We start from the raw sequence: 22986 nt of genomic DNA on the forward strand, positions 1-22986 counted from the left end.
GACCAGGAAGACAAAATCAGGCCAGGGCAGGCACTGAGCCCGCCTGGAAAATCTGCAGTTTGACTAAATACTAAATGAGCCAGGGGGAGTGGTGCGTGTCGCCTGTGGTCCCAGCTTACAGCTGAGGAAACAGAGGCTTAGGAAAGGGGGTGGCATCCCAGTCTCAGCCACACACCCGAGCCCCATCTCTGCACACCTCAGTGCTCACTGGATGCTTGTCGATGAACATGGACACCAAATGCTGAGGGCAGGTGCACAGAGCTACATGCTGAGCGGCTATACTTTTGCGAATCAGGCTTATATTTCTGTGTGCAAAGAAAAAAGACGAAGGAAGCACCTATGGGTGAGTGGCTGCTTTCTCGGGCGGATGACCCTGCAGGGACCCAGGCCCCCACCTGCTGGTCGCCACCCCAAGAAACCCGTCCATCTCCCAAGGCTGGCCTGACCTGCAACTCTCACACCTACCACGCGGTGCAGAGCATGAGGCGTCCACAGGCACTGTGGGCCCACGCCTGGGGCTGGGGTGCAGCAGAAAGATGGACAGAGCCCAGGCAGGGAGGTGAGGGGGAGACCCGAGCCAGGGGCCCACTTGGGCCGTGTGCCCGGCGATGCCCCCCAACGCGCCCCTTCCCATCATCCTGTTGGCAGTCTCCATCCCACTGGACCCTTCTGCCTGTTGTCCACGCACAACCTCCAGCTCCAGGTATACCACAGGCGCCTAATCAATGAAAGCAGAACGGGCATCCCTATTCGCGGGTCACTGAGCATACACTCAGTGGGTGATGCCTGGGACTCCGCGGTCTCAGCCCAGGAGGGGCTGCCAGGCTGCCCGGGCACAGGGGCTCCAGGACCTGCCACCCTCCCCACGGGCATGTGGTGCCGCCTGGTGGCAGCAGCGGGGAGGGCCCAGCTGTGGAACTGGCAGGGCGGTCACTGCCAGGGACCCTGAGCCGGCCTCAGCTGTGCGGCTCCAGGCCGAGGGCAGCTCCGGATGTGGGCCCCGCGGTTCCCCGCTGGCCCAGCACACAGGATCAGCGCCGGGAGGGGCTCCCGCCTGAGCCCCTCACTGTGTTGACGCAACGCCCGCTTTGCGTAGCTGTGAGGTGAGGCTGTGGGTCACGTTTCTTGGCTTCTGTGGCATTAAACGCTGGATTTCCCCACCACAGAACACACTGCCCTCCCACCTGATTCCTGGCTTCTCTGGGAACCCACCCAGGCTCCCTAAGCCCCTACTCAGCCTCTTCTGCTGACCTCCACCCCGAGACCCCCGCTCAGACCAGCAGGAGGCCCAGTGCCTACAGGGCTGACAGCTGCAAACCTCCCTCCACACCCACTCACTAGCCCTGTGCCTTGCAACCTCCACGCTGTAAGCTCCTGGTCCCCCCCAAGTTCTCCAGCCCTGCAGCCACGTCTGTTCCACGTGCTGGGCGGACGGGGGCTGGGCATCCCTCAGCCCCCAGGAACCAGCTTCACACACCTGCTCTCCAGGAGCCGCCAGGACCACGCCTGAACCTTGCCCAAGCAGCCCGCCCAGGAGGGTCGGTGCGGGCAGCTGTGGGGCAGGCAGCCGAAAGCCTCAGCCTTTGTCAGGCCCAAAGCACGCCCAGAGGAGCAACAGGCTCAGAGAAGACTCAGGTCAGTGCCAACCCTCTGCTGTGTGGCTCTGAGGCACGGGGTCGGTCCCAGCTGCCTTCCAAGTTCCCAGTCCAGCCCATGCCCCCAGGCCCCCAACACCCACTGGGGTCTCAGCAGACCCGTCCTCACACGTGAAGTCCTGGCACCGGACCCACCCCTGCTGTGGTCACCAGAGCCCAGGGTGAACATGCTCTCGGGTGACCCAAGCCCGTCAGGCACAGACAGGAGCCAGGAGAGGGTGAGGGTGGGGGTGGGGGCGATCTTTATTGTGGCGGTGGGTGGGACAGGGGCTCCCACTGAGTCCTGGTGCTGTGGAGAGTGGGCCGTCCTCGAGGGGCGAGCTGGGGAGGGGCGTCCACGGTTCTGGAGTCCCAGCGACGGCGCCAGCTCCCCAGCAAACCCTCTAAAGAGCTGCCCCCGGATGCACAGGCAAGGAAGGGGCTTGGGGGTGCCTTGAGGCCGTGACGGGGTTGCCCTCAGTGTGGGCAGGTGAGTCCTCTGTGGCCAAGAGGTCGGAGTCGTCCCTGAGGCTGAGTCAAACACAGACCTGTGGCCTTCATAAAATTAAACATAAAAGCGCAAAAATGGCGCAACCAGACAGCATTGGCTTCAGACAGGCAGGACGCGGGCCCCTCGTGTGACCTGTGACCTTCCGCAGCCAGTGGAGGAGGCTGCGCCGCCCACCCGCCGTGACTCAGACCCAGAGGTGGAAAGCCACAGGCGGGCCGCGGCGCCGCAGCTCCCGGGCTCTCGAGAAATACTCACAAAGGAAAAAACCTAAGGAACAGAATCCTGAATGCAGAAAGAAAACCCTACTTTTTTTAAAAAGACGAAAGCGTATGATGGGAATCTATGGGGTGGGTTTTCTTTAAGAGGCGAGAACTTGGAATCTTGCAAGCACTGGGAGTGGACTCCAGCGGCGACGCAGACGCGGGGGCGGGGAGCGTCCTCGGGCCACCTGGGGACAGGGAGGGGCGCTCAGACTGGACCCACCTCCCAGCGGCCCACAGGCGGGACCCAGGAGCCCACTGCCCCTGCTCAGGGGGAGCTCCCGCCGCCCGCCCGCCGCACCTGGCTAGGAGGAGTTCCTCTGTCGGACTTTCTTGCCTTTGTCGTTCAGGTGCTGCCCGGTGCTCTTCCTGGGGCATGAGGGGCCGGGTGAGAGGGTGTCTCCGACAAGTCACCCTCTCCAAGTCACCCCTGCCCACCCCGGCCCCCAGGACCCCAGAATACTGAAGCCGGGGGGCTCTGCCTTTGTGTTTTTTTTTTTTTTTTTTTTTTTTTTTTTTTTTTGAGACGGAGTCTCGCTCTGTAGCCCGGGCTGGAGTGCAGTGGCCGGATCTCAGCTCACTGCAAGCTCCGCCTCCCGGGTTCACGCCATTCTCCTGCCTCAGCCTCCCGAGTAGCTGGGACTACAGGCGCCGCCCACCTCGCCCGGCTAGTTTTTTTTTGTATTTTTTTTTTTTTAGTAGAGACGGGGTTTCACGGTGTTCGCCAGGATGGTCTCGATCTCCTGACCTCGTGATCCGCCCGTCTCGGCCTCCCAAAGTGCTGGGATTACAGGCTTGAGCCACCGCGCCCGGCCTGCCTTTGTGTTTTAAAGGCCTGGGGCAGCAGGCAGCTCCTTGGGACCCCGAACCCCACAGCTGGGACTTACAGGGGAGCAGAGCCCGCGTCGTCATCTGAAGGAGGACCGCCACCATGAAAGAGAGGACGAGAGAACAGCCTGTCACAGCTGGTCCCACTCAGGCCCCCGAGCAGGGACATCTGTGCTGCTGGCCCCGCCCTCAGTGACCTCCAGGTGGCTCAGGGCAGCGCATCTGCCCCGGCCGTGTGCATCTTCTGAGGCCGAATGGTGCGGGGAAAGCCCGCCCTCCCCATCTGCGGTGTGCTCCCCACAGAGAGCTGTCCCCTCCCACGGCGAGCTGTCCCCCCCCCAAGGTAAGCTGTCCCCACGGCCTCATGGGCCTCACTCCTGCCCCCCAGTGCTTTCCAAGAGCCGCCACCACAGGCCCACACAGGCCTTGCCCCAGAACACGCAGCCTGAGGAGCAGAAGAGCCAGGCGCTGCCGGAGCCGAGCACGGCTGACCTCAGGTTCCCGAGCCCGATCATGCAGAGGCCAGGACTCCCTGATACCATGGCCCTGGGCTCTTCGCAGCTGCCACGAGGTCGGGCGGAACAGCAAGGGCTGGCTTACCACGGAGGACACTGGCTCGCAGCCACGTGAGGGGGAGGGAAGGGTTGGGTGAGGCTGTGGGGTGAACTGCTGCCTCTTCCTCCTCCTGGGGTCTCGCTGCCCACTGAGTCGCAGCTGCCCAGGGACGGACCGGACGCTCCATCCCACACTGGCTTTCAGGGTCCTATCAACTCCCCGCCCGGGGCTCCTTGCTTCCGAGCTCTGGGTCAGCGGTGGGGCTGGCAGGGACTGACCAGGAGTGGCCCCGGACCACCCCAAGAGCGGGGCGTGTGTGCGGGAGGGCAGACGGCTCACCATCCAGGACGTCCTCGGGCTTCCGGCGCTTCTCATAGATGAAGATAATGGTGACCAGCACCAGCACCTCAGCCACGATGCCCAGGAAGGGCCAAAGGGCGGCCAGGTGGCTGCGCACGCGGAGGGTGACCACGGCCTGGTCGGTGCCCTCGGAGCTGGTGCCATTGCACGCGTACTTGCCGGGGTCGGCCTCCATGTTCAGGTTCTCGATGCGTAGCTCCGACCGGCCCTGCGAGGAACTCACGAAGAACCTGCCCTGGGAGCCGTTCACGATGACCTAGGGGGACCAAGGACAGGGGCTGAGCCCGGGACCCCGGACCTAGGCCCCTCCCCCGGTCCTGAGGGCTGAGCCCGGGACCCCCGGCCGCCCTGGCTTCTCACCTGGTCCCCAGAGTCAGTTATCTTGTACCAGACCCAGGTGGTGACGGGGGGCAGGGACTCTGACTTGCAGGCCAGCACGGCCGTCTCCCCCTCGCTGACGTGTTCTGACGACTTCACAGCCTTCACTCTGGGGGCACCTGACAGGAGGGCTGAGAGAGAGAGGAGCCTGGAACCGCAGGGCTCCCCGCAGCGCGAGGGCTGTGCCCCTCCAGGGAGCAGGGCAGGGCTCCGGGATGTGCCGGGTGCTTCAGGCCAACCGCTTCCCCCGATAGTCGGCGGCGCCCGGCACCCCTGGCTGCAGGACTCACCGTCGAGCTGGATGTCGGCCCTGCCCGTGGGCTCGGGGAGGAAGACGCAGGAGTACTCTCCCCCGAGGTCGTCGGAGTCCACCCTGCAACCACAGCAGGCGGTGAGCTGGGCCCGGCTCTGCAGGACGCCTCCCAGGACCCAGGGCTCTCCAGGGGCCCAACCACAGCACAGTGAAAAAGTCAAACTGTCCCAGTCAAGTCTGAACCTCAACAAAACTCCTGGTGTCCCCATACGGCCCCAGGGACAGAGCCAGGCTGCCAAGACCCTCCAGGTGAGAGAACCAGCAAACAGGACCCTCTCCCTGACGGCAAACCCGTCACCTCAGGTCCCTGCTCTGCACCCCACACCCTGGGGCTGTCTTCCCAGTGAGCCTCAAAACAAAAGGCTCTGTGCTCCCAGGGCCGTCCCAGCTCCAGTGATGACGAGGCTCTGGCCATGACAGCGTCTGGGGGCTGAGCCGGGCAGGCCTCCGTGTGGCGCCCTCTTGTGTCAGGAGCACGGAGCCCGGGAGGCCTGCATGTGTGCCCGGGGCCTGGCAGTGTGGCGCCCTTTTGTGCCCGGGACCTGGCGAGGGAGCAACAGGGACGCCTGTCAGGGCTACTGGAGCCACCCGGCTCCCAAGGGCGCCCTCGGACCCCTCCCTGGGGTTTCCCTCTGGGGGTCCGAGTGGAGCTGGTCCCTAACTTCCGCCTGGATCGAGCCTGGCGACCAGTCTTTTGTTCTCACGGACCACAGGCCACTCGCGGCAAGAGAGCTGTGAGAAGGGGCACGTGGTGGCGTTCCGCGGTCCGGCACTCACTCGAAGTCCGTTTTCTGGCCGGGCAGCGTGTCCTCCTTCAGCACCGCGCCGCCTTTCAGCCAGCGGTGCCCGGTGACCTCTGTGGAGCTGTCGTTCAAGGAGCAGGTGAGGAGTGTCTTCGAGCCAATGTTTTCTACGGAAGTGGAGACTGTGCCGGCTGCGAGGCCCGGCGAGACGCGGTCAGCAGAGTGGAGGAGCACGGCCGCGCTGCCTGCCTGACCCCCAGGAACCTGTGGCTCCTCCCGGGAAGGGCTTGTTTTCACTCCCGGAAACACCGTGGCCCTGACACCCCGAAGACTGGAAGCCCAGGGGGAACTCTGACCGCGCCTCCGGGAAGAGAAGAGCCACAAGCGCCTGCTGGGGAGGCCCCTTCGGGAAGGTGGCCTTCGCCGGCAGCTGGCGGGCCCTGGGCTAAGGCGCTGGCAACCGAGCGGCCCCGCCTGGTGATGTTCCTGCCCGGAGACACACGAGGCTGGGACCGGGGTGTGGGGACAGACAAGGCACCCACTCACGTCCCTGAGCCAGGACTGGGGCATCAGGCTGTTGGAGCAGCCCTAGCACAAACTGGAAATTCCTTTCTAAAAACGTAGCCGGCCGGCGCGGTGGCTCACGCCTGTAATCCCGGCCCAGCACTTGGGAGGCTGAGGTGGGCGGATCACAAGGTAGGGAGTTTAAGACCAGCCTGGCTAACATGGTGAAACCCCGTCTCTACTAAAAGTACAAAAAAATTAACCAGGCGTGTTGGCTCGTGCCTGTAATCACAGCTACTTGGGAGGCTGAAGCAGGAGAATCGCTTGAACCCAGGAGATGGAGGTTGCACTGAGCAGATACCGTGCCACTGCCCTCCACCTGGGCAACAGAGCAAGAATCCGTCTCCAGGAAAAAAAAAAAAAAAAAAAAAAAGCCACAGCACCCCCTGGCCAAGGCTCCCATGCCCTTCTCTAGGCGGCACCCAGGTGGCTCCACACCCCCCGACCCCAGGCTGACAGCACTCCAGCAGTGCTGGGAGCACCCGTTCTTCTGCCAGTCCCCAACCAGCAAATCTCTTGGTTCTTGGTCAGTTTACAATATTCCCACTAGGAACTGAAATGTGAAAATCCCTTAGAACGAGACGCTGCGAAGGACACAGAAGGTTCCGAGACCTGCAAGCCTGGGCTGAGCTCGGAGGCCCCTCAGGCTTGCAGCACGGACGCAAGGGAGGGAGCTGGGCAGGCGCCCAGGGGAGCAGAAAGGAACGGCGGAACAGACGGCACGAGGAGGGTCGAGGGGAGGACGAGGACCCACGTGCTGGAGGGCAGAGCCCTGCCCTCCCCAAGCCAGGCTGCCAGCACTGGTGGTCAAGCAGCGAGCCCACCCTCTTCAGATCCGGGCCCCTCTGTCCAGGTGGTGGGCCCATGGGGCACAGCGGGACGGAGAGGGGAGGAGGCGTCTGGGTTCTACGGAGCAGGAGCCGGGAGGCGAGCGGCACAGGAGGGAAAATGAAGGAGGCGGGGAGGGCGGTGCCCGCCACTCACGTTCCAGGACTAGTACGACTGCCTGGGCGCGGACCCACTTGACCCTGGGCGCCCGGGTCAGGTGGTTGCGGTCCGGGTCGTTGCTGGCCCGGCACTCATAGGTGCCCGTGTCCTCCTCTGCAAGCGTGTCGATGGAGATGGTGCTGGCCGCGTGCTGGTGGTAGGTGGCGTGGATGTGGACGCGGTCCAGCCGGGCGCCGTCCCAGAGCTGGGAGCAGGTGTCGTTGGGACCGTGCCCTTCAAACCACCACTGGATCTCGGGCACCGGGCTGCCCACGGCCTCACAGTGCAGCTCCACACTGCCCCCCACCCACCTCTGCTGGGACAGCGGCGCCTGGACGAAGCCGGCTGCAGGGAGAGTGCGGGGGCCTTGTTAGTGCCCAGGGGACTTGGGAGGGCAGCCCCTGGGGAAGGCCTTGCCACAGGACTCCCGGCCAGGACGGGTGGGAAGCCACTTCCTTTCCGCGTGTGGGGGAGTGATGGGGCCCGGCTGGAAAGAGCATGGCACGGGAAAGACTGGGGGGGCCACCGTGGCCGTCCAATCCACTCCTACCTCATGGCAGCCACGGCGGCTTCTGAGGGCACAACTGTGGGACCACACACGGTTTCAAAACACAAAACACATGAAACTGTGCAAAACAGCCAGGAGTCCTGAGCCCCGAGGGCTGCCGGGAGCTCAGCTCCCAAGGGCAGCGTCCTCTGCCTTCTGCCCAATAGCCCCACCCCAGAGACCCGGGGAGCTGCTGAGAAAAACAAACCCCAAAGCCAAAGGGTCAGGCGGCCTCTGTCCAGGAGCCCCTAGCCCGGCTCCTTTAGGATGGCCCGTGGGTGGAAAGCTGGTGTCCTCAGCAGTCTCTGAGGGCGGTGACCCAGAGAGATGGGGCTTTGGGAAGCTGGGAGCCAGGCAGGGCCTCAGGGCCCCTCACCTCTGGCCACTCGCCACCCCTTCCTTCGAAATGCAAGGGAAGGTCCCCAGAGCCGCGAAGGAGCACAAGGGAATCCACACAGACCCTTCACGCTGTGCCTGGCACCCGCCTGTCAGAACAGCCCAGCACAGCCCAGGGGGAAGCATGGGGAGTGTCTCCTCACCCTGGGACCTTGCAGCCCCCTCCCCACAGCAGCCTCTGAGGTCAGGCTCCCCAGGCACTGCCACCACACACACGTATACAAGGACACACATCTGCAGACACACACGCCACAACACGTACACGTGTACACGCATGCTCATGGCCTCAAGGCTGCGTGGCAGTGCACAGGTCACAGGCCCCAATGCCACAGGGACAGCAGATGTTCACCCCTGACCACCGAAGGCGAACCCCAGGCAGGCGCAGTTAACAAGTTCCGGCACTGCCATTTTCTTTTTTTTTTTTGAGACGGAGTCTCACTCTGTCGCCAGGCTGGAGTGCAGTGGCAGGATCTCAGCTCACTGCAAGCTCCGCCTCCCGGGTTCACGCCATTCTCCTGCCTCAGCCTCCCGAGTAGCTGGGACTACAGGCGCCCGTCGCCTCGCCCGGCTAGTTTTTTTGTATTTTTTAGTAGAGACGGGGTTTCACCGTGTTAGCCAGGATGGTCTCGATCTCCTGACCTCGTGATCCGCCCGTCTCGGCCTCCCAAAGTGTTGGGATTACAGGCTTGAGCCACCGCGCCCGGCCTTCTTTTTCTTTTTTTTTTTTTTGAGACAGTCTCACTCTGTTGCCAGGCTGGAGTGCAGTGGCACAATCTCAGCTCACCACAACCTCTGCCTCTGGGGTTCAAGCAATTCTCCTGCCTCAGCCTCCCGACTCCTGAGTAGCTGGGATTACATGTGACCACCGCACTCAGCTAATGTTTTGTATTTTTAGTAGAGACAGGGTTTCACCATCTTGGCCAGGCTGGTATTGAACTCCTGACCTCGTGATCTACCCTCCTGGGCCTCCCAAAGTGTTGGAATTATAGGCGTGAGCCACCGTGCCTGGCTGGCAGTGCCATTTTCACAAAGGGATCTCCTCCTGGTAACCTACATTTCTTGGGAGTTAAGATTTCCCAGACTGCAAAACCGGCAGCTACATGCAGAGCTGGGCGAGGTGAGTCAGGGCAGGAAGCACAGCCAGAGGCGGCCCAGCTGGCAAGCCCCTTCCTGCCGTGCAGCAGCCCCTCTCCTCATCCTCCGCCCTGCAGGGCTGCGCTCCACATCCTCCTCACCCAGGGCTGCTAGGAGAGGCTGGATCCTGAGTCACCACACCCCACCGCCAGGCCGGGCAGGGCACACAGGGCAGAGGAGGACCAGGCGGGGGCCCCACCCGCCTTCCCGGGAGTCCCGGGCTCCCAGGGACCATCTGCACCGGTCACGGTGCTACCGCTGGGTCCACCACCTTCTCAGCGGGCGGCGTCCCTCCCAAAGGGACCAAAAGGCTTTGGACAGAACGACCCTGTGGCCCCTCCAGATGCTGATGGCGTTTGTCTGTACTGAAATGTCACTGGGTGGGCTGTCTGGAAGAGAAAGCCTCCACAGAGGCTCCTCGGGGGCAATGAGAGCCCCCCACCCCACCCGCGACCCCACCTCGCTGGCCGCACCAGGAGCCTCCGCCCACGAGCCCAGGAGGACGCGCAGCGCCTGACACTCGGCCACAGCCCCAGAAAGGTTAGAATTCGATTCTGGCCATATGAGCTGCAACCCATGTTCTCAAGTAAAGTCACCTTCATCTAAAAACAGCCACCGCCTCCTTGCCCACTCGGCAGCCAGGCCAGGGCTCTGGGCCAGGCAGGCCGCGTGGTACTTGTACACAAGCGGCCCTGCAGGATAAGGCTGCCGGCCCCCACCCACCCCCACCCGCCCTCCTCCCCACCCACCCCCACCCGCCCTCCTCCCCACCCACTGCAGTGCTCACACAGGAGCCAGAGAACAGCTCTGGGAAGCGGCCTCAGGCACCTCCCCTACCCACCGCCCCCACCAGCCGCAGCCAGGCGCTCCCACTCCTCTCATCTGAAGCTCGGGGATGAAGCCCTTCGCCCTCCGGACCCAGCTGGCATACCCGGGCCCTCCCGTCCCTGACAAGCCCGCAGGAGACGTGGACGGCCAACCTTGGGCACTCACCACACCCAGCCGTGCCCCACCAACCCATAGACGCCCCGAAGCAAGTTTCAGGAGAGGCAAACACAGTCCCGAATTCACAGAGCAAACAGCAGTGTCCACCCCACACAGGACAAGGCTGTGTGGCCCAAACCTTCTGGTTTTCACAAGTCAGTCCCCAGCAAAATTGGGGTTAAAAGCACAAACATGCTCCACGGACATGGATCCACTTCTCACCACACACACACACACACACGCACACAGACCCACTTATCACACACACACACAAACCCACTTCTCACCACACACACACACAGACCCACTTCTCACCACACACATGCACAGACCTACTTCTCACCACACACACACACACACAGACCCACTTCTCACCACACACACACACACAGACCCACTTCTCACCACACACACACACACAGACCCACTTCTCATCACACACACACACAGACCCACTTCTCATCACACACACACACACAGACCCACTTCTCATCACACACACACACACACAGACCCACTTCTCACCACACACACACACACAGACCCACTTCTCACCACACACACACACACAGACCCACTTCTCATCACACACACACACACACAGACCCACTTCTCACCACACACACACACACAGACCCACTTCTCATCACACACACACACACACAGACCCACTTCTCACCACACACACACACACAGACCCACTTCTCACCACACACACACACACAGACCCACTTCTCATCACACACACACACAGACCCACTTCTCATCACACACACACACACACACACAGACCCACTTCTCACCACACACACACACACAGACCCACTTCTCACCACACACACACACAGACCCACTTCTCACCACACACACACACACAGACCCACTTCTCATCACACACACACACAGCCACTTCTCACCACACACACACACACACAGACCCACTTCTCACCACACACACGCACACACAGACCCACTTCTCACCACACACACACACACACAGACCCACTTCTCACCACACACACGCACACACACACACACACACACAGACCCACTTCTCATCACACACACACACACAGACCCACTTCTCATCACACACACACACACACACACAGACCCACTTCTCACCACACACACACACACACACACACAGACCCACTTCTCACCACACACACACACACACACACACACACACACAAACCTACTTCTCATCACACACACACACAGACCCACTTCTCATCACACACACACACACAGACCCACTTCTCATCTCACACACACACACACAGACCCACTTCTCACCACACACACACAGACACACACACACACACAGACCCACTTCTCACCACACACACACACACACAGACCCACTTCTCACCACACACACACACAGACCCACTTCTCACCACACACACACACACAGACCCACTTCTCACCACACACACACAGACACACACACACACAGACCCACTTCTCACCACACACACACACACACACACAGACCCACTTCTCACCACACACACACACACACAGACCCACTTCTCATCACACACACACACAGACCCACTTCTCACCACACACACACACACAGACCCACTTCTCACCACACACACACACACAGACCCACTTCTCACCACACACACACACACACACAGACCCACTTCTCACCACACACACGCACGCACACACACGGCTGCACAGCAACGCTGCCACACTGCGGACTCCACATGCAGCTCTGGCCAGTAAGCCCCAGGCTAAGCTTTCTGCTGAGGAGAAACGCTTCTCAGTCCCCTGCACAAGAGGAACAAAACCGTGACCCGCGCTACCCGGCAGGGATGGACCAAAGGTCTTTCACCCACTGAGCTGTCCAAATTAGCTCAATGTGGGAGCCTCGTGCTGGGCTTGAAACCCAGTCAAGCCTGGCTGGCTCCCACCACTGAGGCTGTTTCCACAGGGCTGAGGCGGTGGCTTATCTCACACATTCACCTCGCCCGGGGGCTCTTATCTGTGTCTCCCCCACAGAGCTGGTCCAGTGCTGGGGCCAGGTCCTTGCCCAGGAGACATTCGATAAAGGGCCACTTCGGTTACCAGGAAGAGAAATCTCAGACGTGGGTCAGGAGTTAGCTGGCAAAGCCTCTGGAAGAAGGAGCTCCCTCCTCAGCCTCTGCCCAAGGCCCCCTATGGCTCAATGCCCAGGAGAGAGGCTCCAAGCCCTTGCTCTTGACCCTTCAGGAGCCCAGACTCTCCAGCTCTACACCTTGTTCCCAAAGCATCAGTCACTATAATTTTTTTTTGTCTGAGACGGAGTCTCGCTCTGTCGCCCAGGCTGGAGGGCAGCGGCGCCATCTCGGCTCGCTGCAAGCTCTGCCTCCCAGGTTCACACCATTCTCCTGCCTCAGCCTCCCTAGAAGCTGGGACTACAGGCACCCGCCACCACACCCAGTTAAGTTTTTGAATTTTTAGTAGAGGCGGGGTTTCACCGTATTAGCCAGGATGGTCTTGATCTCCTGACCTCGTGATCCGCCTGACTCAGCCTCCCAAAGTGCTGGGATTACAGGCGTGAGACACCGCGCCCAGCCTTTTTTTTTTTTTTTTTAAAAAAAGACAGAGTCTCCCTCTGTTACCCAGGCTGGAGTGCAGTGGCCCAATATCCGCTCACTGCAACCTTCACCTCCTGGGTTCAAGCGATTCTCTTGCCTCAGCTTCCCGAGTGGCTGGGATTACAGGCGTGCGCCACCACGCCCAGCTAATTTTTGTGTTTTTAGTAGAGATGGGGTTTCACTATGTTGGCCAGGCTGGTCTTGAACTCCTGACCTCAGGTGATCCACCCACCTCAGCCTCCCAAAGTGCTGGGATTAAGCCTCACTATAAATCTTTAATCCAGAACCAAATGGGGGTCTCAATAAAGGAAGAAATTTTCTATCAAGCAAGAAAGGCTGTCATGCTTTTCTCCCGGAAAAACACACCTCAATCCATTTCCCAAATGCACTCTCCAAAACGCGTCTGCCCACCCCCACACGGCCCCTCCTAAGACAGCACTGGAAACCTAATGCCCGGTCAGAGTCTGCTAAAAACGACTTTCTCACTATTTCCTGCGCTGAATGGGGTGGCCAAGGCCCCTCATTGTGACCTTGGAACCTCGACTCCCCACAGGGCTCAGCTTCCTCGCCTGTAAAGGAGAAGGGGCGTTCAGAGACCACCACATTCTGTGCCCTGAAGCAAGGCAGAATCAGAGAGAAGGCTGGCGCCACTCGAGGGACGTTCTGCCCTCTCTTCCAGGCAGGGCGCCTCGAGGGAGCCTGCGAGGGCTTAAGAGTCTGGGAGAACACCCGGGGGCAGGTGCACGCCCGAGGCAAGACGCCAGGGCTAAATCCCCCGAAGAACGGTAATCCCTTCCCGATCCGGAAGGCTGACCCACTCGGAGCCTCCGTGTGCGCCTGGAGGACAAAAGCCCCTTTTCCAGGAGAGAGCGCCAAGACGATCGCCCCCGGCAGCGCGGGGCCTGGCGGGGACCCCAGACACTCCGGGCAGGGTCTGTGACCCTAACACGCGCAGGCAGGGTGGGCCCGTCTCCAGGCTCCACCCTCAGGCCGTTCTCCCCCGACCTGCGGAGTCCAGTCCCAGCAGGACAGGTCGGGCAGCCACCAGCCCAGCCCCTGCCCCGACTCCAGGCCAAAGGGGACGCTCACCCAGGCTCCGGGTCTCCCTTCTCCTGGCCGGAGGGACGGGCGGGCGGGCCACCTCCAGCCGCCTTCGCAGACGCCCTCGCCCAGAGATCAGGCGAGAGCCTCCACCTCTGCCGGGGAACCCCCAACCCCAGGCCACCGAAAAGCAGGACGCCCACCTCCCCCGACCGAGACCGGCCTGGCCAGGACCCCCAGGCTCCCGCCCCCAAGCAGGGGCTTCACGCCCACACAGAGGGCGCGACGCCCGGGGGAGCCTGGCAGGCAGCGCCGGGAGGGACCCCCAGCCCCCCTCAAACCCTGGGACTTCACCCCCAAGCTCCAGGCTGGCGCGGGAAGCCCCCGGGGCCGGCCTTTCGCACCCCAGGCAGCCCTGCGCCGAGGCCCCACGCTCCCGTTGGCTTCCGGTCCGGACCGCAGCCTCGGCCGCGGCCTCCATTCCCGGCCCCTGCAGGACCGCACCCCGCCCCCGGCCCGCTCCTCACCAGCCCCGGAGGCTCCGTGGGCGCCCAGCAGCGCCAAACCCAGCAGCACGAACAGCGTAGCCGCCATGATGTCTCCTCCTCGCCGGCCCCGCAGCCGCCAACCGCCGCCGGAGCCGCCCGCGGCCGCTATAAAAACCGGCGGGGGCGCGGACCGGGCGCGCGCACGCACGGCGTCATCGCGGGGGCGGGGCGCGCGCGGGGCACGCCGGTCGCCCCCGCCTGCGCATGCTCACACACGCACGCACGCGCCGGCTCCGGCAGGCTCCCGCTACGGAAGCCGGGCGGCGGCGCACGTGACAGGGCGTTGCTAGGAAACGGGAGCGCGGCCCGCGGGGACGCGGCTGGAGCCTGCGCATTTCTTCCTCCGGCTTTCAAAGCTGGAATGAGCGCGGAGCGGTGCGGCCGACGGGGTTGAAACATTCCGAGGGTATTACCCAGATTTGATCAGAGTGAAACACGGGCCGGCCGCTGTGGCTCACGTCTGTAATCCCAGAGCCTTGGGCGGCCCAGGCGGGAGGATCGCTTGAGCCTGGGAGCTCGAGACCAGCCGCGGCAACATGGCGAGACCCACCTCTCTGCCTTTAAAAATGTACATATCTATGTGAACAGATTAATAAATTAGGCGGGAGGAAGCGACCTCCTCCGCCCCAAGTAAAAATACTTCAAAGGCACTGGAATCTGGATCTCAGAAAATGAATGATGTCTCAGTATAAACGTCCTGTTCGCCATTTGGTTGGGAAAACTGAGTTAAGAAACTCAACTTCCAGGTCAAAAGTTGTAAATCAGCCCTACCCGCTTCTTCCCCGGCCCCCTTGTTCTCTCGCAGGGGGCGCGTTTACCCTGTTTTTAAAAAGTTCTGAGTCTCAGCCAACCGGGGTCCGCTTAGATGGCGGCAGAGGCCAGAAGCCCCGACAGGGGCAGGACAGAGGCCAGAAGCCCTGCCTTTGTCGCGTGTGCTCCGGCGGCTGCACCCCGCACAAGTAAAGGGGTCTCCGAGACGTTTCCGAAGTGCAGGTTTCTCTCTGCGGGGCCGGCTCGCCGCCGCCAAACTTCCCATTTGGATCCCATTCTCTTTCGGGACAGGCAGGCGGTCACCTTTTTGGGGAGACGCGTCCCACTGCTTCACTGGGGGCCCTCAGGAGCGGAGGATCGGGTCCCGCCCGAGGTGATGAGTGAACCCGGACTCTCAGCAACGCGGGTGGGAAGGACCCGGGAAGTTCCGGGGCGGCCAAGGTGAGACAAGGCAACATTGGGGCGACCGAGGTGGGGGTGAGACAAGGCAACATTGGGGCGACCGAGGTGGGGGTGAGACAAGGCAACATTGGGGCGACCGAGGTGGGGGTGAGACAAGGCAACATTGGGGCGACCGAGGTGGGGGTGAGACAAGGCAACATTGGGGGACCGAGGTGGGGGTGAGAAAACTCAATATTGGGGCGATAGAGGTGGGGGGTGAGGAAACTCAATATCGGGGCGACAGATGAGGGGTGAGACAAGTGGCTATTGGGGCAACAGAGGTGGGGGGTGAGAAAAGTCAATATTGGGGCGACCGAGGTGGGGGTGAGAAAAGTCAATATTGGGGCGACCGAGGTGGGGGTGAGAAAAGTCAATATTGGGGCGACAGAGGTGGGGGGTGAGACAAGTTGCTATTAGGGCGACAGAGATGGGGGTGAGAAAAGTCAATATTGGGGCGACAGAGGTGGGGGGTGAGACAAGTCCCTTCCCACCCACCCCTCCATCCCTCCCCCACCCACCCCCCTCCCCCATACCAAACAGTCAGTCCCTTCCACACCCACCCCTCCATCCCTTCCACACCCATCCCTTCTCCCCAAACCACTCAGTCCCTCCCCCACTCACCCCTCTATCCCTCCCACACCCACCCTCCTCCCCAAACCCAACACTCAGTCCCTTCCCCACCCATCTCTCCGTCCCTTCCCCCCTAGAACCCTGCCACCTGGACCTTGCCCCCCACATCCCCGCTGGACAGCCACTGGCACATGCCCCTTCTTCAGGAAAGCTCCAACAGGTAGTGGAACAATGCCAAAGGGATATTCGAAACTTTCGACCAAGCACCCTGGCTCACGCCTGTAATCCAGCACTTTGGGAGGCAGGGGTGGGTGGATCACGAGGCCAGGAGTTCAGGACCAGCCTGGCCAAGATGGTGAAACCCCATCTCTAGTAACAATATGAAAATTAGCCTGGCGTGGTGGCGGGCGCCTGTAATTCCAGCTACTCGGGAGGCTGAGTCAGAGAACTGCTTGAACCCGGGAGGCTGAGGTTGCAGTGAGCCGAGGTTGTACCACTGCACTCCAGCCTGGGGTACAGAGCGAGACTCCGTCTCAAAAAAAAAAACCCAGAAAAATTTCCTTTTCCCTCCCCCTCAAAAAGCCTGCCCCAGCCCTTTTTTCCTTAAGGGAAGGACCACGGAAAGGAAGGGATATTGGCTTGGTAAACGTCCCTTTAACCAGTTCAGAGGTTAGAAATCTAAAAAAAGAATGCACACCACTGTCAGATAACCCTTTTGGAGTCACGGATCAAACTGACCAATTTCTGGGGCCACAGCCGCACGCTTGGGTTGAATTAATGTCTATCCTCGGTACTCTCATCTAAGGAGAAGACAGAGCCATGATTCTCAGGCCGCTGTGTTAGTCCGGGAGCGTGAACACCCCCTGGTCAGAATGTCCTTGCAGCAGAGCGTAAATTCCCGGCCGAGGACCCTCGGTGGGATGACAACGTGACCCACCGAGAAAACACGAGCGATCTTGGAGGTGATCATTAAAGGGATTCGGGAATCAGATCCGCGAACCCAAAATACTTCCCGAGCATTTAACATACAACAAGGGAAACATGAAGGGCCTGTGGAGGCTTTTTTTTTTTTTTTTTTTTTTTTTTGAGACGGAGTCTTGCTCCGTTGCCCAGGCTGGAGTGCAGTGTCACGATCTCGGCTCACTGCAACCTCCACCTCCCGGGTTCAGGCCATTCTCCTGCCTCAGCCTCCCAAGTAGCTGGGATTACAGGAGCCCACCACCACGCCCAGCTGATTTTTTTGTATTTTAGTGGAGACAGGATTTCATCATGTTGGCCAAGATGGTCTCGATCTCCTGACCTCGTAATCCGCCCACCTCAGCATCCCAAAGTGCTGGGATTACAGGTGTGAGCCACCACGACCGGCCAGGCCCACGGAATTCTTAAACAGACTTAAACAGATAAGAAAATATGCAGCTGCCGGCTCATGCCTGTAATCCCAGCACTTTGGGAGGCCGAGACGGGCGGATCACGAGGTCAGGAGATCGAGACCATCCTGGCTAACACGGTGAAACCCCGTCTCTACTAAAAAATACAAAAAACTAGCCGGGCGAGGTGGCGGCGCCTGTAGTCCCAGCTACTGGGGAGGCTGAGGCAGGAGAATGGCGTGAACCCGGGAGGCGGAGCTTGTAGTGAGCCGAGATCGCGCCGCTCACTCCAGCCTGGACGACAGAGCGAGACTCCGTCTCAAGAAGAAAAAAAGAAAAAGAAACTAGTCACAAACCTTTTGGAAGGCTGAAAGGTTCCATAGCTTGTAATAATTGAACAGGCTGAAGGCAGCCAGTTCTTACCTTAGAGCTTTAGTTCATCCGGTAAATACGAGGGACGACAGAGGCTTTCTCCTTAAGTCTGTTTACCTCACGACCTCCATTAACTAACCCTGGAGCCCGACGGCCCTCTTCTGGGCAGGTTGACCAAAAATGTTGCCCCAACGGTATTTACCTTAAACCGTGGTACCTGAGCTTTAATCTTTTTCTTTCTTTCTTCTTTTTTTTTTTTTTTTTTGACGGAGTCTCACTCTGTCTCCCAGGCTGGAGTGCAGTGGCGTGATCTCAGCTCACCGCAACCTCTGCCTCCTGGTTCAAGCATTTCTCCTGCCTCAGCCTCCGGAGTACCTGGGATTACAGGCACCTGCTACCACGCCTGGCTAATTTTGTATTTTTAGTAGAGACAGGGTTTCTCCATGTTGGTCAGGCTGGTCTTGATCTCCTGACCTTGTGATCCACCCGCCTTGGCCTCCCAAAGTGCTGGGATTAAGGCGTGAGCCACCGCGCCCCCGGCCATCAGTATATGTTTTTTTTTTTTTTTTTTTTTTTTTTTGAGACGGAGTCTCACTCTGTCACCCAGGCTGGAGTGCAGTGGCGCGATCTCGGCTCACTGCAAGCTCCGCCTCCCGGGTTCACGCCATTCTCCCGCCTCAGCCTCCGAGTAGCTGGGACTACAGGCGCCCACCACCGCGCCCGGCTAGTTTTTTGTATTTTTAGTAGAGACAGGGTTTCACCATGTTAGCCAGGATGGTCTCGATCTCCTGACCTCGTGATCCACCCGCCTCGGCCTCCCAAAGTGCTGGGATTACAGGCTTGAGCCACCGCGCCCGGCCCAGTATACGTTTTATTCATCCATCGTTTGGGTCAGGGTCTGCACGCAGAGCCCCGCAGCTAATGCCCTGTTGTGAGAATCAATACCTCAGCTGGTGCCCTGTGTGAGAAACTACTGCCATTCCCGCCATTCCCGTCCTGCGCTTCTTGGGAAAACGTTCTCCGCAGCACCCAGCGTCCCGGCTGCACCTCTGCACAGGCTTCCTGCACCGCTCTAAAGCCCCACATCCACTTTGCCAAAGGAATCACCCCCTCTAATTGCCAGCTCCAACCACGTAACCCTGTGCAAATCTCTATTCACGTCCCCACCGCTACCGATTCTAATCCTGCTCGGAGTCGCTTCTGCGGCCGGGGAGCCGATGTTGGTGGGACCCTGGAGGCTACTTTTAAATGCACATCATAGCCGGGCACGGACGGCGGCTCACGCCTGGAATCCCAGCACCTTGGGAGGCTGAGGCAGGTGGATCACGTGAAGTCAGGAGTTCGAAACCAGCCTGACCAACATGGGGAAACCCCATCTCTACTAAAAATACAAAATTAGCCGGGCGTGGTGACGGGCGCCTGTAATCCCAGCTACTCAGGAGGCTGAGGCGGGAGAATCGCTTGAACCCGGGAGGCGGAGGTTGTAGTGAGCCGAGATCACACCACTGCACTCTAGCCCCGGCGATTAAGAGCGAGACTCTGTCTCAAAAAAAAAAAAAAAAAAAAAAAACAAAAAAAAGCGCATCGTTACTTTGATCCCAGATAATACAGGCCCCGATGCAACCATCACGACAGCCTGACAGGGCTTTACCAACCTAGCAAATGAATTCGCCGTAAACTCTGGAATATATGGCCCCTTGATGGGCCTGATGGAAAGGTGGTTTGGAAAATGGAAGGGACTCATAACCTCAATCTTTTTCTTCTCTTTTCTTTATTTTTATTGTTTTTGAGACCGAGTCTCGTTCTGTTGCCCAGGCTGGAGTGCAGTGGCATGATCTTGGCTCACTGCAACTTCTGCCTCCCGGGTTCCAGAGATTCTCCGGCCTCAGCCTCCCAAGTAGCTGGGATTACAGGTGCCGCCACCACACCCGGCTAATTTTTTTGTATTTTTAGTAGAGACGGGGTTTCACCAGGTTGGCCAGACTGGTCTCAAATTCCTGACCTTGTGATCCACCCACCTGGACCTTCCAAAGTGCTGGGATGACAGGCATGAGCCACCGCGCCCGGGCTGACCTCAATCTTTATCTCCCTCGCAGTTGTTCAGGCGGACTCATCTTGTGGGCTGCCGTGTCAGACCTCGTCTTCGCACGTTAACCCAAAGAGTCACAGAAGCAGCTCTCAGAAAACCTCCTCTACCTCTCCTGCTCTGTCCTCCGATAAGCTCTTGTTCCTAGATAATCAAGAAGAACAACAAAGCCAAATCCTGTTAAAGTAACTTGAAGGCCGGGCGCGGTGGCTCATGCCTGTCTTCCCAGCACTTTGGGAGGCCGAGGCGGGCGGATCACGCGGTCAGGAGATCGAGACCATCCTGGCCAACCTGGTGAAACCCTGTCTCTACCAAAATACAAAAATAAGCTGGGTTTGGTGGCGGGCGCCTGTGATCCCAGTTACTTGGGAGGCTGAGACACGAAAATCGCTTGAACCCGGGAGGCGGAGCTTGCAGTGAGCCAAGATTGCACCACTGCACTCCAGCCTGGGCTACAGAGCGAGACTCCGTCTCAAAAAAAAAAAAAGAAAGAAAGAAAGAAAAATAAAGGCCGGGCGCGGTGGCTCAAGCCTGTAATCCCAGCACTTTGGGAGGCCGAGGCGGGCGGATCACAAGGTCAGGAGATCGAGACCACAGCGAAACCCCACCCCGTCTCTACTAAAAATACAAAAAATTAGCCGGGCGCGGTGGCGGGCGCCTGTAGTCCCAGCTACTCAGGAGGCTGAGGCAGGAGAATGGCGTGAACCCGGGAGGCGGAGCTTGCAGTGAGCCGAGATCGCGCCACTGCACTCCAGCCTGGGCGACAGTGTGAGACTCCGTCTCAAAAAAAAAAAAAAAAAAAAAAAAAAAAGAAAAATAAATAAATTTGAAGAGGAAGAAGTATAAAACAGAAAAGGAGTAAACTGTTGGGACGATTAAGTTCCTCTTACAAAACTCAACTTCCAGGTCATAAGCTGTAAATCCCCTTCTTCCCCCCACCCTCCTTTTCTCGCAAATCTTGCCTTTATCCTATTTGGAGAAAGTTTAAGTCTTAGCCAACCGGGATCAGCTTAGACTGTGGGCGTCCAGCCCCAGCCAGTGGGGGAAGGACAGAGGAACAGAAGCCCCCATCCTTCCTGTGTCCCGTGTGCTCTGGCGGCCCCCTTCTGTAAAGTTGTCTCGCTGAGAAATTTTATAAGCGCTGGTTTCTCTTTGCCGAACCGAGCACTTATCTCTAACAATGTAGACACAGTTACACAAATAAAATGGTTGTTTTTGGGAGGCCGAGACGGGTGAATCACGAGGTCAGGAGTTTTGAGACCATCCTGGCCAACATGGTGAAACCCCGTCTCTACTAAAAATACACAAATTAGCTGGGGGTGATGACACGCGCCTGTAATCCCAGGAGGCAGAGGTTACAGTGAGCTGAGATCGCGCCACTGCACTCCAGCTTGGGTAACAGAGGGAGACTCTGTCTCAAACACAAACAAACAAACAAAGAATGAATGGACGGAGACAGCACGGTCCCTCCACGCAATGGGACACGACTCAGCCGTGACTCAGCCGTGAACAGGAGCGGGGCTCGGACCCAGCCCACAGCACGGATGCACCTTGAGGAAGTCACACTCAGCGAGAGACGCCAGACACAAAAGGACACACAGTGTGTGATCCATGACTATGAAATGTCCAGGACAGGGCCATCCACAGAGACAGGGAGGGGACGCGTGGGCGCTGGGGGGCTGGGGAGGGGATGGGGTGCGGTGGCTCACGCCTGGAATCCCAGCACTTTTGGAGGCCGAGGCGGGCGGATCACCTGAGGTCGGGAGTTCGAGACCAGCCTGACCAACATGGCGAAACCCTGTCTCTACTAAAAATACAAAAAATTAGCCGGGCGTGGTGGCGGGTGCCTGTAATCCCAGCTACTTAAGAGGCTGAGGCAGGAGAATCCTTTGACCCTGGGAGGTGGAGGTTGCAGTGAGCCGAGATCACACCACTGCAGGGACAAGCCTGAGGGACAAGAGCAAAACTCCATCTCTAACTAACTAACTAAATAGGGTGATGTGGGTAACCAAGGGGCTGGCACACGGTGGTCAGGGGCAGAAAAGCCCCATCCAGGGAGAAGGCTGGGCCCAGCCAGGGTGGGGAGAGGCTGGGGGCACAGGCTGGGGGCAGAGGCTGGGGGCGGAGGGCCAGGATGGGGCTGAGGGCTTCACTCTGGGAGATCCCCTCTCGGGGATGGCTTTGGATCAGGGGACTCGGAGCCTCAGAACTGCCCAGCGCCAAACAGCTCCCAGCTGGGGGGTCACAGGCTTCGAAAGTCCTCATGGGGGCAGGGGGGGGGGGGGAGGGGAGGGTCCGAAGCTACGTGCAGAACGAGGACGAGGACGCAGAGGGCGGATGAGGCCCAGCGGGGCCCGTTGGCTTCAAAGCCCCTCCAGGGTTGTAAACAACCCCAGGGCCTGGCCCCAGTCCTGCCCCCTCCCCAGTCCTCCCCTGGCAAGCCCCCAATCTGGCCTGAGGTCAGTTCTCCTGGGAACTTGGTCTTTGTTTATGACCCTGTTTTCTGGTCCCTTCCCTGGAAAGCCTTCCCTGACCCTCAGGCAGAACCAGGGACCGGCCCTGCCCCCGCCGCCCCCACCCAAAACTCCCCGAGCCTGCTCTGCTCAGTCCTGGCCCCAGAAGCAAGAAGGTCCCAGTCCCCTTCTACCTCCCAAGGAGAGGGCCTTCAGGACCACCCCCTGTAGGGCCTGATTTAGCAAATAAAAATACCCAGTTAATTTAAATTTGGGGGTTTATTTTATTTTATTTTGAGGCAGAGTCTCGCTCTGTCGCCCAGGCTGGAGTGCAGTGGCTCGATCTCGGCTCACTGCAGACTCCGCCTCTTGGATTCAAGCGATTCTCCTGCCTCAGCCTCCTGAGTAGCTGGGATTACAGGCGCACGCCACGCCCGGCTAATTTTTGTATTTTTAGTAGAGACGGGGTTTCACCATCTTGGTCAGGGTGGTGTCGAACTCCTGACCTTGTGATCCACCGGCCTCGGCCTCCCAAAGTGCTGGGAT

General features: G+C 59.7%; 1 protein-coding gene across 3 annotated transcripts; it reads right to left on the reverse strand.

The window, feature by feature from the left end:
* Positions 1 to 1874: 1874 nt before the first annotated feature.
* Positions 1875 to 18438, reverse strand: BSG (basigin (Ok blood group)). Of its 3 annotated transcripts, none has more exons than XM_050771186.1 (9): positions 18435 to 18438; positions 14360 to 14462; positions 5617 to 5773; positions 4817 to 4899; positions 4509 to 4657; positions 4128 to 4404; positions 3293 to 3317; positions 2707 to 2774; positions 1875 to 2593 (listed from the first exon to the last, which is right to left on the reverse strand). In XM_050771186.1, the coding sequence occupies exons 2-8, from the start codon at positions 14424 to 14426 to the stop codon at positions 2711 to 2713; spliced, it is 822 nt and encodes a 273-aa protein (XP_050627143.1). In that variant the 5' UTR covers positions 14427 to 14462; positions 18435 to 18438; the 3' UTR covers positions 1875 to 2593; positions 2707 to 2710. The 3 variants fall into 3 exon arrangements, with proteins under 3 accessions (XP_050627143.1, XP_050627144.1, XP_050627142.1); XM_050771187.1 differs by lacking the exon at positions 18435 to 18438 and adding an exon at positions 7131 to 7478 and having other exon boundaries at positions 14360 to 14443; XM_050771185.1 differs by lacking the exon at positions 18435 to 18438 and having other exon boundaries at positions 14360 to 14483.
* Between the last annotated feature and the right edge of the window lie 4548 nt (positions 18439 to 22986).

This window comes from Macaca thibetana, chromosome 19, assembly GCF_024542745.1.
Source record: "Macaca thibetana thibetana isolate TM-01 chromosome 19, ASM2454274v1, whole genome shotgun sequence".
Taxonomy (NCBI): Eukaryota; Metazoa; Chordata; class Mammalia; order Primates; family Cercopithecidae; genus Macaca; species Macaca thibetana.

What these genes read in the sequence shown, in the direction of transcription:
- BSG (XM_050771187.1), bottom strand. Translation starts at nt 14,426, where the DNA reads ATGGCGGCTACGCTGTTCGTGCTGCTGGGTTTGGCGCTGCTGGGCGCC. An exon ending in GCCCGAGGACGTCCTGGATG is followed by an intron (nt 3,318 to 4,127) that starts GTGAGCCGTCTG and finishes GTCCTCCTTCAG; the next exon opens with ATGACGACGCGGGCTCTGCT. An exon ending in GACGCGGGCTCTGCTCCCCT is followed by an intron (nt 2,775 to 3,292) that starts GTAAGTCCCAGC and finishes CTCATGCCCCAG; the next exon opens with GAAGAGCACCGGGCAGCACC.